At 48.1% G+C, this 18,514-nt stretch overlaps 1 protein-coding gene across 2 annotated transcripts in view; it reads left to right on the top strand.

Annotated features, from left to right (window-relative positions):
• The window catches only part of YIF1A (Yip1 interacting factor homolog A, membrane trafficking protein), a 278,804-nt gene extending 269,113 nt beyond the window's left edge, over positions 1-9,691 (top strand). The window contains exons 8-9 of one of the 2 annotated variants that reach the window (XM_069644882.1): positions 5,903-6,035; positions 9,202-9,691. In XM_069644882.1, coding sequence (XP_069500983.1) covers positions 5,903-6,035; positions 9,202-9,446 — 378 coding nt within the window. In that variant the 3' untranslated portion in view covers positions 9,447-9,691. The remainder of the gene's footprint in view (positions 1-5,902; positions 6,036-9,201) is intronic. The other variant, XM_069644883.1, reaches the window with a different exon arrangement.
• Positions 9,692-18,514: the final 8,823 nt, after the last annotated feature.

An 18,514-nucleotide genomic window follows, 5' to 3' on the forward strand; every position in this document is an offset into this window, starting at 1 on the left:
CTACCATTAATAGCATCACAGACCTGTGGGCATTCCCCAGAGCCTGACCCAGTAAGTGGAAACACCACAGTATGAAAGGTCTAGCATGGGAGTTGGGGGAGGGGGATGCGGGGGTGGGGCAGGGCAGCCGAAGGCTGCGCCTGGAGTTTGGAGTGAGTTTGGGGTTCAGAGAGGAACTGGTGAAGAATTTGACATGCGAGAGTGGGTGTAGCAGTATGAGGGTGGATGAGGTTAAGTAACACATGGAGGCGGTAGGAGATTGTTATTGGTAGGAGGTTGGAGTGAAACTTCTGTAAACTGTACAGGAGGCTGGCAACTTGCTTACTAACAAATGCAGGAAAGTTGACGAGGGCCGATCTGACCCAGGCCAGAGGGTAGTGGTGAAGCCCCAATGGGGTGGAGACCACGGCTGGAAAATTATTGTAAGCTGGTGGGATGCAGAGGAAGAGCAGAGCAAAGAGCCTGTTGAGGGAAGAGCTCCGGGCCCTTGGTACAGGGACTTTAGAAGGCCTTTGTGACACCCACCATCCACCGCCTTTGAAAACTGTGATTAAGGAGAAGCTTTGCTTCTACTCATAGGAGACCTACAATGAGGCCTGCAGGAGTTCCACAGAGGGCAGAAGTGGTTGCATCCCACCAATCAGTGGGGGAGGGGGGCAGTATCGGTAGAATCCAACATTGCACAGAAATTGAGAGTGGTGGGTTGTACCTCAAACCCTTGTGAGCTTTAAAAAGATCCCAACAAATAGTGGAGTCCTGATGTGTTGGTTTTGACTGGGAGAGGGATGGGTTTGTGTCAAATGAAACCAGTTTCTGGCCTGAAATTGCATTCGGCCTATGTGCGTTACCCATTAGAGAAAATCAATAATCCTCCACAAAGATCAGCATGTTTGCTCACACAGATCGGTTACTGGTTCCCATTGCAAAGCCATGTATGGCTGCCATTATTTCCACTTGAATTTAAGTAGGCGGCCAAACATTTTAAGCAATGATCACCTCATGGCAGAAATTTAACAAGGCAAAATAACAAACAAAAACCTACAAATCGGAGACTAATGTAATGACTAAGCAAATTTGGGGGTTTGGGCGCTGAGGGAACGCGGGAGGGGAAGCATGAACAGGGGGGTGGTGCTAGAGATCTCCTACATAGGCCTGTATTGCAGGTCTGGTTAGAAGATTCAAGTGGAGAAAGAGCCACAATCATGAGGTATAGATCCTGAACACTGGCAGAGACCAGACATCGAGAGGAGATGACACTCTAGGAGACTTTGGCCCAGGAGAATACCACCTAACAATCTTAAACAAGGGGGTGGAAATACTTGCTGATTGGAGTGTCAAAGGTTTTGCTTCTGGTCAGGAAGGTTGATTTACTAAAGAGCGATAATCTCCATGGCTGTATATCCATGGATGTGTCCAAGCAAAGGGCCGGAGGACTTATTGCTTGTAGGGGAGTCAAAAAGTGACTTGACCTTATAACCCTTAGACACTGTTTCAAGAAAAGAGAAGGGTGCTCTATGGGACTGTCAACTTTGTACGAGTCTTCGCTCCAACTCCATTAGAATTCCCAAAGCAAGGTATACATTCACCTTGAATTAATCCATCATGACAACTTTATTATTTTTTTTTAATTTAAGTTTTGATTTTAAAAGACAAGGGTTATGTGCATAAGTACACTCGTGTTGCATTCACATAGGTACATCTATGTTGACATTAAACAAGGATAATGTTACTAATAATGGTGAACTCCCTCGCCCTTATAGGTAAAGTGTTCTTGCTCCCTCACTCCCCTCCAAGACGGTCTGAAAAGTTTGTCCATTTTGTCGGTGACCGTTTAATCTGTGGTTAGCGCGAGATGGGATGCCGATCTCAGTTGGCTTGCATGTCTTTGTTCGGTGCGACAGGCCTGGTTGCCTCTATGCTGTAGTATGGTGGCCGGGTCTCGTATTCATATTTGACAGTTCTGGGTCTTCCGGGGTTGTTTGTCTTTGGCTTGGGATGTGTACATTGGCGAATTCACACCAGGTTTCTTCGTTGCGGGCTGCCTTTTCATGGAGGGCAGCTGTGATATATTTTTTTTTTTTTTTTTTCCATCTTGTATATATTCGTTGCAATGGCAGTCCATTCTTTTTTGGTTGGAAGGCGTGGAGATTTCCATTTGATAACCACACCGGCCCTTGCGGCAAGTAGGAGTGGGGAAGCAAGTCCCTTTATTCTATTTAGTTCATCTTCCTCTTCTTCCAGGCCAAATAGTCAGGAGGGGGGATGGTTCCCGCTTAATGCTGTCTATTTCTTTGATCATCCGAGCACTTCGTTCCAGTATATACGGACTTTGGGACAGTCCCACCACATGTGCCAATAGTTGGCCTCCGCTACACATTGTCTCCAGAATTTGGGGTGGTTGGCGTGGTACATTTTCGATAGTCTGTAGGGATCATACTGCCATCTATGAAGTAGTTTTATGGCATGTAGTTTGTATTGTGCAGCGATGGATATTCGGGACGGATTTTTGCAGATTGTGTCCCATGCCTGTTGATCAAATGCTCTGTTGAAGTCCTTTTCCCATTTCTCCTTGAGGCGATGGTTCGGGGTTTGGGTCTTTGATGATCAGAGTACTGTACATCCATGCGGTAAGGCCTTTGTTCGTAGAGGTTGTATCGAGGATTCTCTCGAAGGGAGTGAGTTCTCTCTGTATCTTGATCTTCCACTCACGTCTGGTTAGGACTCCCTTTAGTCGGAGGTAAAGGAAAATCGGAATAGGGTGCAGTTGGAGGGTGTCTTCCAGGTCTGTGATTGATATAAATTTGCCATCCCTCCATAGTTGTCCAACTCTCCGAGTCCTGTGTCAAACCAGGTTTGATATCTTGGATGTTCTGGGATTTCCTCGCTGACCCCAGGGGCCCATAGGTGGCTCAAGGGGGATGGCCATGTGGTCACTTCCACTATCCCTTTCCCTTCTTTCCATATATTCCATATGGTTCCCAGTATAGGGTGGTTTCGCTATTTTCGTGTGAGTTGTGGTCTGGGGACCCATAGCCATTCGGATAGCGTTGCAGGGGTCAGGTTATCGTTGTCCAGCTGGACCCACTGCAGATCTTTTCTGTCTCTGAGGTGGGGGATAAGGACTCTCAACTGCGCTGCCTGATAATATCGTTCAATGTCGGGGAGGCCTACCCCACCTTGATCCTTTGGTAATATGAGAGTTTCGTGGGGTATTCTAGGCTTCCTTCCCACAAGATTCCCGTTATTGCCCTTTTCACCTGTTTGAAAAATTCTTCTGGGACTATGATGGGAGAAGCGTGGTAGACTAACCATCCTAATGGTGTTTAGACGTCCCATCCATGAGATTGTGAGGGGTTGCCATTTTGCGACGTCTGCTTTGAAGGCGGCGAGGAGTTGGGGGAAGTTGGCCTCGTATATATCGGCAATGTCTCTTATCAAATTGACGCCTAGGTATCGGGATGTGGGACCCCCTATAATGAGGCCAAGTTGCTTGAGTTCTGCTCGTTGGCTGATGGGTGGGTTCCTGTAACGGGAAGAGGATTGATTTAGCTTTATTGATTTTTAAGCCTGACAGGGCGCCATATTCAATGAGGCGGATTGCTTCTGGAATTGATGTCATCGGGTTCTGCACGTGGAGCAGGATATCGTCCGCATACAAGGCCAACTTATATTCTTTCCCGCACACGTGGAGCCCTTTAACCCCTTCGTTGGCTCTCAGCATTTGCGCTGGTGGTTCCAAGATAGCGCAAAAAGTATTGCGGAGAGGGGGCATCCTTGTCGCGTTCCTCTGCGGGAGTATTGGGAGTTTACTGCTACAGCAGCTCGAGGTGAGGTGTATACAGCTTTGATCCCGTGTCGGAGAGTAGGGCCAAGACCTATTTTCTCTAATGTAGCTTTCAGGAAACGCCATTCGACCCTATCAAAACGCTTTTTCTGCATCTGTTGGGAATAGTGCCGGTGAGTTTGACATCTTCTTGGCTTTGTGTATGAGGTGGAGGGTCTTGCGGGTTGAGTCTGCCCCCTGTCTTCCAAGTATGAATCCCACCTGGTCATTGTGGTTTATAGCGGGCATGTGCATCTCCGATCGTGCAGTGAGGACCCTTGTGTAGATTTTGGCGTCCGTGTTTAGGAGGCAGATGGGATGGTAAGGGGTGCATTGGGTGGGGTCTTTTCCTTCTTTCGGGATGACAGTGATCATGGCTTCGGAGAAGGATGTGGGGGCGATGCCAGTTTGGAGGATGTGATTAGAACTCAGCCGTTACTGGGAGGAGGGTGTCACTAAAGGTTTTGTAGAATCCTGCTGTGTAACCATCATTGCCGGGGGCCTTCCCTGTTGGGAGTCTTTTGATTGCGTCTGCTATTTCTTCGCCCGTGATAGGGGCGTCAAGAGCTTCTGCTGTGTCGCGAGGTAGGCTAGAGATGGTAATTGTATTCATGTATTCTGCGATTGTACTCTCGTCTGTCGGGGTGGCCGAGGTGTACAAATGCTCATAGAAGTTAGCGAAGGCTTCAGGAATGCCGCATGGGTGGTCCATGTGGGGTTCCATTTCTTCGTGTATAGCTGACACTCATCTCTCTTTGCGTTGCCCACGAAGCCTGGCGGCAAGGAGCGCGTCGGCTTTGTCCCCTTTCTTGTATTGTTTCTGTTTTAAATATTGGAGTTTTCGGATGGTATGGTCCGTTTCCAGCTGACGCAGTTCCTCTCTTGCTGGCAGCCTCCTCTATTTTTCGGTCTCTGTCGGGACCGGGGGATTGAGCGCTGCAGTCTAATTGCGTTATTTCGTTCCTTAGCCTGTTTTCTATGAGTTGGCGCTCTTTTACGTGCTGCTCCTTCTTGCATTAGGACTTCTCTTGTGGCTTTGCCCGCCTCCTATACTGTGTTTATGGAGACTTCACCTGTGTTATTGCCCAATACTTCGAGCTCAATCTCCTTCTCAAGATGTTCACGAAATACCGGGTCTTTCCCGAGCGTTTCGTTGCAGCGCCACTTCGAGCTTCTATGTGGGAGTGCGATACGATCGAGGGTGACCGTGACCATATCGTGATCTGACCATGTTATAGGGGATATATCGGATGCAGACATCGCCTCTGTTAGCTCTGGTGTGAGGTAGAGATAATCGATTCTCGTTTATGTGGCGTGTGGCGCTGAGTAAAATGTGAACGTCGTTTCTTGCGGGTTCATGCGGCGCCAAGCGTTTGTTAGTTTGTAGGTGTCCATCGTATTGACTCAATGAGCGGCCGGCTTCTGGTATTCGCCAGTGGGTTTCCAGCTCGTCTGTCCCGGGTTGGGTCGGCCCACATGTTGAGGTCACCTCCTGTGATTACTTCGCCTTGTGCTTCAAGCATTACTTTAGGGGACCATGTGTTGTACGAACCTGGATTGGCCGGAGTTGGGTGCGTATATTGAGGCGAGTGTGATGGCAGTGCCGTGTATCTTACCGACAAGCACCAGCGCTCTACCACTCACATCTGCCCAGATTTTCTGTACTTCGAATTGTATCCTTTTTTGAGATCAGGATGCCGACGCCAGCTTTTGAGCGGGCTCGAGTCCCAATGTTCGGTGCCTATATGGGCGTTTAAGATCCTTCTTTCTTCTCCTTTAATGTATTTAGTTTCTTGCAAGAAGAGTATGTCGAGCTTTGCCCTTTTGAATTCCCTCAGCACGAGTGACTGTTTGGTGGGGGAGTTAAGTCCCTTGACGTTCAATGTCCCTATTTTGATTGTGGTTGCCCTGTTGCTTGCCTTGATGTTGTTTGCCATTGTGGTGTCTTGGTTTATCTGCCAGGTCCCATCTTTTGTCACTGGGTGTCCCCGGGATCGGAGTGTTCCGTTGAGTGTGCCAGACCGTCTTCATCTTTGGCGTCTTTATTTTATTCACTTTTTTTCTCCTTGGTCCCTGCAGTTCCCAGCGCTGACTGTTCCATTCGGGCGCTTCACATTCTCCTTCCCTTGGACCCGTACCGAGGAGGTCAGCGATGCAGTCATGGATTTCCTCTTCGGATCGCAGCTGGATTCTTCTGCTTCCATGTTCGAAGGTGAGGGAGAAAGGATATCCCCACCTGTATCGGGTGCCCTGATCTTTGAGCCATTTCATGAGAGGGCTGCATAGGCGTCTCCGTGCCAGAGTGAGCGAGAATAGGTCCTGAAAGATGGTTATCTGGGCACCCCCAAGGGTAAGGGGAGCCGCCAGATCTAGCCTTTTCCAGTATTCTGGCTCTGTCTTGATATCGATGGAATCTTGCGAGGACTGATCTTGGCCCGCTGGGCGGTCCACCGGCTCTGTGTATTCTCTCCGTTTTAGGCTCATCAATATCCTCCTCTGCCGTCAGAATTTTGATATCATGAATGGTGTTTTTGAGGTCCTCCTCCGTTTCACCTTCGTGTTCCGAATACCGAAGAAGCGTAGATTTTCTCCTCTCACGATTTTCTAAGTCATCCATTTTGAGTCAAAATTCATCCCCTCTCCTCAATCTCTCGTATTCTAAGGTCTATTTGGGACTCGAGAGTGTCTATGGAGGCTTGATTGTTCTCGACCCCCTTCTAGCCTCTCTTCAATGTTGTCCATTCTCTGTGTTATTTTATCTATTTTGCCGCCTAGATTAGCTCCCATATTTTTTATCCCGTGGAGCAAGGCCGCAATGTCGCCTTTGGTGGCAGCTGCACCTGTTTCTACGGATTACATTGTCTCAATGTTCCTGGTGTTGGGGGTCGATGGGGTCGAAGAGTAGGTAAATTTGGCCAGTTTCGCCCTAGTGTCCATGAGGTGGTCACTACAGCAGAGGCACACGCCCCTGAGTCGGGGGCCCAACCCTCTGCACTGCTCGCAGATGTCTTCAGAATGATTCCAGGTGAGGGGTGGGGTCCAGGGTCTGTGTGTCCCTTGGTGGTGGAGGGGAATTGCGCGGGGCACGTTGGTGTAGTACGGTCACTAACAATTCTCTCAGTTGCGGAGGGCTGGTCCTCGGTTCTGCCGGAGCCCTGCGCGAGAGTATTTGTCCTGCGGGAGTTGGGGGCTAGTGTTCGTGCCAGGCGGCCTCGTGCTTCTTGTTAGTTGGGGCTTTGAGTAGAGCCATTGCCGCTTGGCAAAAGAGTGCGGAAATGGGGTGGGGCGTTCTTCCCCCGCGGTTGCTACGGGGCCTTCAGTGTGGTCACCTGTCTAAATATGTGGGTCGTGGGGGGATGACCCTGGGTTCCCTTTTGGGGCCGGTAGTTTGCTTGGGTCTGCGTCAGGGTATCCGTTGTAGCTGGTGGACGCACTTCCTCCCTGGTTATGGTGTTGCCTGGGGGAAGGCTGGGTGCCTGGGCTTCTGTGGGACTTTGTGTAGTCGAGTGGGCAGTTGGTCCTGGGTATTTCAGGGGCCTGTGCAATGAGGTGCCCCACAAGGCGTGCAAATTAGGTCTTCAGGCTTTGTTGTGTTTTACACTGGTACCTGGCCAGGGGAAGGGAAGGCAGTAGTCAGAAGTGTGGTGTTTTGTTCAGTACACTGGGATGCTGGCTGATGGAAGTAATGATTCACTGAGCAGGTTGGGGCCTGGTGACATCCCGGAGTACCCTGTTATGTGCCTGGAGTTGTGACCGGGTGATTCAGAGGCTCTTGTTGTTGGGCTTGATGCACAGTGTTCAATGGGTGTAGCATTTGCTCAATTGTGAGCGTTTGGGGCCTCAGAGGTTGGGGCGTGTGTCTTCTTGTCTCTTTGTTCCTCCTTCCCTTCTTTTCCCTCTGCCCTCCTTTCCTCTCCACTTTCCTCTTTTTTCCACTGTTTAGTTGGGCGTTTTTCGTCCTTTTTACACTACTTTTGGTGTTTTTGAGGGCTCTTGGAGGGCTCAAGGGTCTTCTGGGTGTGCGCGCTCCCCCTCTGCTTTCGCGCGTTCTCTTTCAGGCACGGGCTGCCGGCTCCGTGCTGGCAGGGCTGCCCGCATATCACGCTGCCCCCGGCAGGGGGGGGGGCCGAGGGGGTGAATGCACCGGCGTGATGTGCGGTCCACAGGACAGGTCGCCAGGGGTCCAGTGCTGCCGTGGGGTGGTCGTGTGCCCAGTGCGGCCCTGTGGGTGGTGGTAGGGGGGCAGCCAACTACCTTTTCTTCTTTGGCGGGCGTATTCCGTGCCTCAGCTGGCGCTTCCCTCAGCACGGATACTGGTGGCAGGGCGCCGGCTGCAGTCTCGGTGTCTCAGCAGGTCCCAAGGGAGGAGGAGGCTGTCCACACAGGAGGAGAGGTGGTCCAAGCTCCACTTAGCTCCACAGGTCTGGGGCTCACCTCCAACTGTTGCACGGGCTTCATAGGAGTCGAGTGCACCACGGATCTGCTACACGCGGGCTCTTCTGGAAAGGCGTGTTTCTCAGCCTTCTGGAGTCTGATTTCGATCTGATTTTTTTGCCAGTGTGTGACCGGGGGGGGGGGGGATCGGGATCGTCTGCCGGCTACTTGTCAATTTTGAGTTTTGGGGGGGCGGTCACAAGGTGGGGGCTCAAGCCAACTTAAGGACCTTCGGCCACAGAGCTCACACGGAGTTAGGACTCATCCGTGCATCCCCTGGTGGCCAACCGCCATGACACGAATAATCTTTTATTCGTTCTGTATTGCTTCCTTTCTGCCCGATACAAGTTACATATCACATCCGATGGTAGCATATCAAGTGTTCAACCCCCCTAACTTGTCTTTTTGTGTTCTTTTGATTCTTGTCACAACATGGGCAATGAATTGTTACTCGTCATTAATCTTCCACTGGACTGGCAATGCATACTGCTCTGTTTTTTGCCAGCAGCTTGCACTGAACCCTCATGTACTTGTTTTGCGTTTGAGGGAAGTGTGTGTGTGTGTGTGTGTGTGTGTGTGTGTGTGTGTGTGTGTGTGTGTGTGTGTGTGTGTGTGTGTGTGTGTGTGTGTGTGTGTGTGTGTGTGTGTGTGTGTGTGTGTGTGTGTGTGTGTGTGTGTGTGTGTGTGTGTGTGTGTGTGTGTGTGTGTGTGTGTGTGTGTGTGTGTGTGTGTGTGTTGGAAACGTGTTCAGCACAGGTGAAACTGCATGTGTGACTGAACCTTGCGCTTTTTCTGTTTGTGCTGCACTTGTGTGTGGAGGTGGTAAGTGGTGTTTGCCTGGGCACATGTGAGAATCTTTTGTTAGCGACTGTTCCTTTCCCAACTGTCTGTTTTCAACAGATTTACCAAACAAAATTATTGATATGTACTTATTCTTCTGCTAGGTGCGCTCCTTGAGGATGAAGATTCTCTCCACCATGACGGCAGACGGCATTGGTGCCAGTGGGAGCCACAATTCCAGGAACCGTCTCCGGATGTATATTACCCTGGCCGCTGCTGCCTTCCAGCCCTTGATAATCTACTGGCTCACATCTCACCTTGTCAGATGAGAGAGCAGAGTGGGCACTATGAGGCTATGATTCCTGCCAGACAGCAGAAAGACTTTTCAGCTCTGCTCTTTGTCCTGTAGGTTCCTTGGGGAGAACGGAAAGAATCGAAGGGATGGTGCATCCCTCAAACAGGCAGAGGACACTTTGATGGACACATGGCTTTAAGCGCGAGACTTGGCCAGGATGTGGTCTGCTTTTCTACTTGTTTTTCATTCCCCTTGTATTAATGTCATCATTGTGCAATAATGCAGGCACCCTTTACCTGCACTTCAGTCTGGTGTTTGAAAGCTGTACCTAGCATTTTCTATAAAGATGTGGAGATTGATGTGTTTGTCTCCCTGCTGACTTTGGTTGTTACTAAATGGGGTTTCCTTCTATTTTACGAATACTGATGTGTACTGAGTTTGCTGCCATCCTCAACACTGAGTGCTTTTCCAGAAAGTGTTATTTGTCCTTTCAAAACCTGTGATCTGTTGTGCTACCATGGGACTACTTGCTGTAGACAGATTTGCAAATGTCAAGAGGGACAATGCTGTTGCATTCAACTAGAAAACATGGTTGTGCATGTAGTACCTTTTAAAAACCTGTAACATTGACCAAAAGAGGATTCTACTTGTCACAATTACAACAAGGGCATAGTGATCTACTTTTTTCTGCCATAACTCTGTGTTAAGACAGTTTTTATGAAGTCCAACTAAGGGCTTAGTAAAACCATACAACTGAGACCGTAACTCCCCTCTTAGTATAAGGCTGTACGACCTGAGTATTTGGTAGCGTAGCCAGAGCAACCAGGCTTATCTTAGGAGGGCGAGAGGGCTGTAGCTTTGTCCAAAGGAATTGTAGCATACACATGGTCCAAAGAAACACAAACACTATGAATTACAAACAATAAATGGTTTATTTAAATAAAAGTAGGCCCAGATAAATTCTGGGGGCCATACTATCATATATCGTATGAACACAATTATAAAAACCAACTCCATGCTTGAGGGATACAATCCAACGTGTAACCATAGCAAACAGCAGTTTGCTATGGTTTGACTCCCAACAGGTTTGCTGGGAGTCAAACCTTTAACACATTCACAAGAATAGCGGATTGCATTCTGGAGTAAAATGAGGTTAAATATATGGAAACCGTCAGTAATTCAGAGGTAGTAGACCCGATCAGTCATGGATTGACACTCTGTTAAGGAATCACTTAATAAACCAACCCTGTTACAGGCTACTTTTCGGGATACTGAACACAAATTAATGGACAAGGATGAACCTATAACTACATTCAGGATAACCCTCACTTACTAGGTCAGTAAGACCTAATGTTGTAAAACCATTGCAGTTGCTTTTCAGATCAGTGGAACAGACTAAGGTTATTGAACTATTTACACTATTTTAGGATTGCACCAGGCAGACAAGGTCCGCTAAACCACAGTACACTTATTCAGAATGGCACACAACTATTCATGGGGCAGTAGGACCTATATACCTTGTAAAGGAGCTACCAGCAACTTAAAGGTATGTATAAACCTCAGACTGTTTTAGAATCCGTATAAAGCAGGCCAGGGAAAACAAAACCCAATGTTACACTTTGAGAATGGCCCAATGTTGTTCATGTGAAATCCAAAGTAGACTTTATCTAGACAGGCTGCACAGCAGGTCAGGGGAAGCAAGACTCCGTTGGTGAACTTCTATTCTGAAGGAAATAATTAATGTGAAGCCAACCGCATTACTTTTGTGGGGTGGAACTAATTCCCATGTGAGTAAAATAAGCTTATACTTTTAAGAAGGGCAAAACACATACAAAGTAATAACTTTTGAAACTGCTCATTTAAGAGCGACAGTTACCAAACCAACTCTGTTACAAGTATTTAAACACTTGTTATATTTTTCAAGGCAGAATCCTTTTCTTATCCAGTCCTTCCCTAGTCTATTGTATCAGTTCTCTCAGTGCCAGAAGAGGCACCCAAGTGGTCTAGGTGCTAGCTGTAGGCAGGGTGAGATAGGGTTCAGTTGCAGAAAGTCAGTTTCTGTGGCACTCTTCAAAACCAGTAAGTAACTCACTTTAAAGAGTACACCCTAGGAGGATTCCATCAGTGGTCCTGGGTGAACTGGATGAGAGGGCTCCCAATCACCTGAAACACCCCAAAGCTACACATGAATCACAAAAGTCTTAAGGTGAGTAGTACCTCAGCAGAAGAAGAGTTTGTAGCAGGATGTCTTCAGGATCTGCAGCCAAAAACCTGGTCGATAAATTTCTTGTCGTGAAGACTGAAGACAGGACACTGGAAGGGAATTTGCAGCCGGGATCGACTGGGATGACTCCAGGAAAGGTTTACTTTGCGGCTGGATGCGGTTTTGTGGTTTTGCACCCTTTTCAGCAGCCAGATGAACGAATTTCGCCGGTCGGATTCTCGTCACTCACTCGTTCCTGCACTCTGGTGAAGGGACTTCAGGGATTCAAATCGAGACTCTGGAGAACCAGGAAGGTGCTACCAAAGTTTGACTGATTCGCGCTTTGCAAGATCACACACTGCACAATGGCTCGAGGACCATGGACTGCACATTGGCTTGAGGTCCGGTCCCAGGTTGTTTGGGTATTGCAGCCCAGCAGGTCGCAGCACGTTGTGGGATGGTCAAAATGCAGGTCTTCTTGAGTCAGTGGATCACACCAGCCTCTGGGTAGGAGTGGATGAGTTTGGGACACCAAGGTCGATTGGAAGGAAGGGTTACAGCAGGCTTTCCGGTTGCTGGAAATCACTACATCTGTCTTGTATTCATCTTCCTCTTTGGTTTCAGGTCCAGTGGTTGACTTGGCAGCTTCCAGGGTCGGAGTATTTAACAGGAACTACAGCACAACTTCTGCATTCTCTCCCTGAATTTTACAGCAAGGGGCAGCTAGCCCCCCACTGGGAGTTGGTTCCTTTCAGGCATGCTGAAAGATAAAGAAAGCACCAAGATCTCGGGATTAGCCCACTTGGTGCAAAAGTATGTTCCTGAAAGCCTGCTTAAAGCAAAAAGTTCAAATAAACACTCCTCCAAGAGTAACTCTCACAAGAAGTCTAGCAAGGAGAAGTCTACCACAGCTCACAGGGACCCAGGAGGAAGGGACCTTAATAGAGGCATTGAAGAACCAGGGCCAGTCTACACCTCGGGTACAGATTACTCCCCAGTACCCTGGAGTCATATGAAGTTCAGCCACATGCACTGCTGAAGACATTGACAGGGTTATGACAAGGCTGACATTTATGACTAACTTCTTTGAGAAGAACCCACAGGCATACCAACATTTCCAGAACACGCCACCAACAACTGAGGCTTTGTCCTCCCAGCCCCTAGCTAAGAGGCCACGTCCTAACACCCTTCCTATTTCTCCTCAAGTGGACCCAGTCCATAGTGTTCTATATGATGTAAATACAGACACTGATACCATACAAGAAACGGACCGTTATTATGATTAAGAGGAAGAGGATGTGTACAACCTAGCCTCACCAGTTCACCAAGACTCACCAGTGGCATATTCACCAGTTGACAATCGGCCACTTTATAACAATATGCTCATTAAGGCAGCTGAGCACTTTCCAATACAGACCCATGATACTCAGCTCGATAAAGATTTTGTCCAAGATATATTGGGTGACAGAAAAGCCGCCACCCAATTTATTCCAATCCTTCAGTCCATCCAAAGAAGAAAATGACCTTCTCTGGAGACCCTGAACCAAACGCGGGCAGTCGATCCACATGTTGAAAAACTCTTCTGTCCTGCACCATCTGACCCACTTTATATCGGGGGCCAGCTGAAATGGGGCTCTCTTGTGGTAACCACAACTCGAAAGGGAGCCGGAACACCTTTTGGCTCATCGCAAGCGCCCCCTGATAAGGAAAGTAAAAGAACTCTACACTCCGGGGAGAAAGGTGGCCACTTCAGCAGCCTTCCAACCCAGAATAGCAAACACAACACTGCTGGCAAGCTACAACTGCCACAAGAGGGACAAGGTGGCAACACTAATGGCTTCAGCTCCTAAACCCCCTCAAATCACAACTGACCCTATTAGCAGCAAATGGCAAAGCAGTATCCAGCTGCATCTGAAACTATTTAGGTGCCGCAGACAATGCAGGCAGGATCATTGCAGAAGGTACCATTATTAAACACCATGCATGGCTAAAACAGTCTGGTTTCAAGCATGAAACACAAGCAACTCTCCTTAACATGCCGGTGGAACTCGATGTCCTGTTTGGGAAGGCAGCTGTAGAGGATGCATTAAAATCCAGCAAGGAGGAGTATGATACCTTAAAATCTCTAGGCCAGCTAAGAAATAAGCCACCGGGCCAAAGAGGTGGAAGCAATTTTCTGTGATTTCGTGGTCAAAGCACACAAAGCGGTTCAGGTTATGGACAAGGTCAGGGCTCATACTGGGGCAACAGCCGGGGACAAGCCTCACAGGGGTTCCAGAGAGGCCAGCGCCGATCTCAAGGTCCTCCACATCCAGAGGTGGAGCTACACCTTCTAAACAATGACAAACCGCTGCAGGTCACCTCCCATCCGTCTCCAGTAGGAGGGCGTATTTCACACTTCACCCACGCATGGGAGGGAATCACCACAGACAAGTGGGTGTTATCGACCGTGGCAGGAGTTTGTGTGGAACTAATCCAGTGAACTTCCAACCATCCCCTGCGACAAAGGTCAACCACGAAGGCAGAACTTGTCCTTCTTGAGGAGGTTGCAGCGATGTTACTCAAGGACGCCATAGAGATCGTACCAGCGAACGAGGTAAACAAGGGTATTTATTCAACTTACTTCCTTGTGCCAAAGAAAGATCTAACTATGCTCCCAGTGTTAGACTTGCGCCCTGCAAACACTTAAAGCCACAAAAGCTCTGTATGACAACGCTAGAGGAAGTTATGCCTCTACTAAAACGGGGGGGGAACTACATGGCAACACTGGATATGAAAGATGCCTATTTTCATATTTCAATGTTCCCAGCGCACAGAAAACTCTTGCGTTTCAAGCTAGCAAGCCAGAACTACCAATTCAAGGTGCTGCCCTTCTGAATAGTGTCTGCGCCAAGGGTATTCACCAAGGTACTGGCGGTGATGCCTACGCACTCGCACAGGGAGTCAATTCCAGTGTAGCAACTCCCTGGATGATTGGCTAATTACAGCGGTATCACCCCATCTTTGCAGGCAAAACACTGAACTGCAAACCTTCCCTTCCAATTGGGCTTCTCAATAAACGAGAAAAATATCAAGCCTTGTACCAAGCGCAACCAAACAGTTCCTAGGACCTGTCTTGCATACGGAAGCAGGGTTAGGCTTTCCATCAATGGAAAGAGTTTAAAACCTGCTACGGAAAATACATCTGTATCAAGCCGGTCGCCAGATAAGCATATGTGAAGCAATGAGTTTAATAGGCATGATGGCATCGTGCATTTAACTGGTCCCACATGCATGTTTGTGCATGCGCCCCATGCAGGAGTGGTTGGCGAAACAATGGTCTCAGGCAAGCGGCCAGTGGGACGATCTAGTGGTCGTTTTGCCAACACTAGTAGAAGACCTATGCTGGTGGACAAAGGAAAACCTGGTGCAGGGAAAACCATTCCACGATCCGGCAGTGCAAGCGATCATTACAACAGACGCATCACTCTCCGTGTGGGGAGCACATCACCTTCACAGCACAGCACAGAACCACATAAACCTGCTGGAACTCCTGGCAGTATTCAAAGCGCTTCAAGCATTTGAAGCTCAGCAGACAAATCAGTCGGTACAAATCCTAACCGACAGCACGAGGGCAATGTTCTATATTCACAAGCAGAGGGGCACACACTCTCCAAATCTGTCCAAGCTAGCACAGTAAGTATGGAAATGGACACTCAGACGGGGCATGTTCCTATCCTCCTAACATGTACCAGGGGTACTCAACACTCTAGCAGACTCTCTGAGCAGAGATCCCCTCCTAGAAGAACACGAATGGCAACTAAACTCCAATGTCATAGACCATGCCTTTGGGGTTACCACACGCTAGACTTGTTCGCTACAAGAGTAAACAAGCAATGCCCAGACTTCGCATCCAGGTTTCCCCAACCAGACACCAAGGGGAATGCCCTATGCATGAGCTGTTCAGGCAAATTTGCTTATGCTTTCCACCAACTCCTAATGAGCAAAGTGGTGAGCAAGATTCACAGGGAACAGATGACGCTCATCCTAGTTGCTCCCATGTGGGCAAGACAACCATGGTATCCACATCTGCACAAACTGATGATGTGGGATCCCATCAAACTGCTGTGCCAGAACAATCTGCTGACCCAACACAGGGGAATAACAGTTCATCCTCAACCTCACTCAATGAACTTGGCAGCATGGCTCTGAGGTCATAGAGTTTGGACATTAAATCTACCACAGAGGTGTATGGATATGATAGTTTATTTATATAGAGCCTATACACAATGTGTTTCAAAGCACTTCAAGGCAAGGGAGGGAACAAGGGAAAGTACAATGACATTCCTACAGGCCATGAACAACAAGAATGTGAAATTACTATCGTACTCGGCCTGGCGGCATTTTAGATGGTGCAAGAGCTAAGATACAGATAGGAAGGAAATGGGAAACGGACAGGTGACTACCGTACTAGGCCTGACGCCATTTCTGGTAGAGCTCGAATATTACAAGAGGTGAGGGAGAGGGGAGGAGACAGGAGGGAGAGGAACAAAACTGACTATCGTACTAGGCCTGACGTCATTTCAGATAGTGCTGGATGGGGGGGGGGGTGTAACAAGTATGAGAGGGGTTAGGAGACAAACAATTGTTGCTATCGTACTAGGTTCAAGGACAATTCTGATAGAGTAAGTGCAAAGAAAAAAGTAAGGGGGAGGAGGGATTAGAGAGGGAGAAAGGAGAAGGGTGAGGAGGGGAGAACAGAGGATAAAACAGTGAAGAAGAGAATAGAAGCAGAGGGGAGAATGAATATAGTTGCAGAGGTCAATAAAACACATAATGTTGCAGGGGTCATAAAATGTAGGCAAGGATTCAAGAAGACAATGGGCATAGCTCCAGGGAGGTCCAACATGAGAGTTGAGAAGGTGAAGCACCAAAATCAATGTGTCCATAAAGTCAAATCCAAGCGTTGGAAACAGGTCGGAGATGGTGAAACCATAGTGAGTCAAGGCAACTCCTGCAGTGAATAGATGATTGGGGGTAGGGGTGGAAGAAGAGAGCTGGAATGCATGGGGGGAGGGGAAAAGGACATAGGAAGGGCCGGGGGGGCACAATGACATCACGGGGGACCAGGATCTTTAAGGAGGCAGGTAAACCAAACACCAGACACTGTTATTTCGACAAGTGGAGATTTGTAATATGGTCCCAGTCTAAACAAATACACCCCATAGAACGTACTCCAACCCACATTCTAAATGATATGCTCCACTTGTTAGACTCTGGGTTAGTATTCAACTCTATAAAGGTCCACCTGGCGGCTTTCTCAGCGTACATCACCTCTCAAAGTAAGGTATTGTGGTGTAAAGTTCCAGTCGTTAAGGCATTCGTTGAGGGAGTAAAGAGACTCCACCCTCCAATTTCAAACCCATCGCCAGGCTGGGATCTCAATGTAGTTCTCACAAAGCTCATTTGAGCATATACATAAGTCAAGCCTTAAACACCCGACATGCAAAACTGCCTTCTTAGTGGCTATTCCAGAAGAAGAGTTCGTGAATTGCAAGCATTGTCAGTGCAGGAGCCTTTCTTTATCATACACAAGGACACATTGGTTTTACGTACACACCCTAGGTTGTCACCGAAATTCATTTCCAAATTCTACGTAGACCAATCCATTGAGCTACCCGTCTTCTTCCAGAACCCCACAAGCTCAGCTGCGAAAAAACCCCATGCTCTAGCTGTAAGGAGGGCGGTCCTTTACTAAACAAGACCAGACCGCTTAGGAAAACAGACCAACTGTTTTTCTCCATAGCACCTGCAGAGAAGAAGACTGCATTTCTAAAAATGCAATATCCAGATGGATGGTCAGATGCCTACAGCTATGCTATTCATTATCAAGCAAAACACTGCCTTTCACACCAAAAGCTAAGTCTACAAGGGGCACAGGAGCTACTCTGGCATTTATCTCAAATGTCCCTCTAGACACCATTTGCAAAGCGGCTACATGGACACACTTTCACTCAGTACGACTGCATTGACAATCATTACAAAGCAGATACACAGGTGGGACAAGCGGTACTAAAACATCTATTTGCTGCTGGACCCTCTCACAACCTGCCACCTTCTCCTAACACTGCTTGCTAATCTATGCATCATGTGACCTAAGCAGATTCCACGAGCCAAAGAAGGGATACATGACTCGCTGTAATCGTATTTCTGATGCTTGTATCTGCTTAGATTCACATGCGCCCACCCTTCCTCCCCTTGGAGAGAAGGTGCATGGATGGTTATGAGTTATCTGATACATATCTTCTTGGATACACCTGTACTCATGCTACACTTCATGCTACCTCATGTCAGAAACAAAACAATCTGAGGGACCTCGACGCGTGAAGGACAATGGGTACAGTGGACGTCACACTAGGGATATTATTACTGGCAGGCCCAGGCGATGTTCCTTTTCGAGTTTCGAAAGCAAATCATGTAATACTCTGCGACTAACACTAGATGTCGGCCTATGCGTAGCATGTGAATCTAAGCTGATACAAGCATCAGAAATATGATTATGGTGAGTAATGTATCCCATATTCCACAGCCCGTGGTAGCGGCCGGGTAGTTATGGTTAAGTGGCTAATCTCATAGGAAGAGCACTTTTTCGGCAGATTATAACTTCACTCCCCCTGGACGAATCCTCCCTAAACTTTGCAAAAAAGTATATGGCCGGCTCTGAATTTTTTCACCAATTTGGGTGAGGTTTCGTGCGGGGGAGGATCCCAAACATTTTCTTTTCCCCATAGACTGAATGGGGAAAAACTTTGCGCACGGCTACAGCCCGAACAGCTGAACGGATTTTCACCAGATTTGCGCCATGAGCGCGGGCTTGGGCCAGAATTTTGTGTTTGGTGGAAATCTGACAAGTAATTTCGTTGTGAAATACTGAAATGTACGTCCCAAACAATTAGTGATATCTGGGTCCGCTGCGTGGACCCGTTTCCCTGTTCATTCC

The sequence above is a fragment of the Ambystoma mexicanum genome, chromosome 2p (assembly GCF_040938575.1).
Source record: "Ambystoma mexicanum isolate Mex_15411 chromosome 2p, UKY_AmexF1_1, whole genome shotgun sequence".
Taxonomy (NCBI): domain Eukaryota; kingdom Metazoa; phylum Chordata; class Amphibia; order Caudata; family Ambystomatidae; genus Ambystoma; species Ambystoma mexicanum.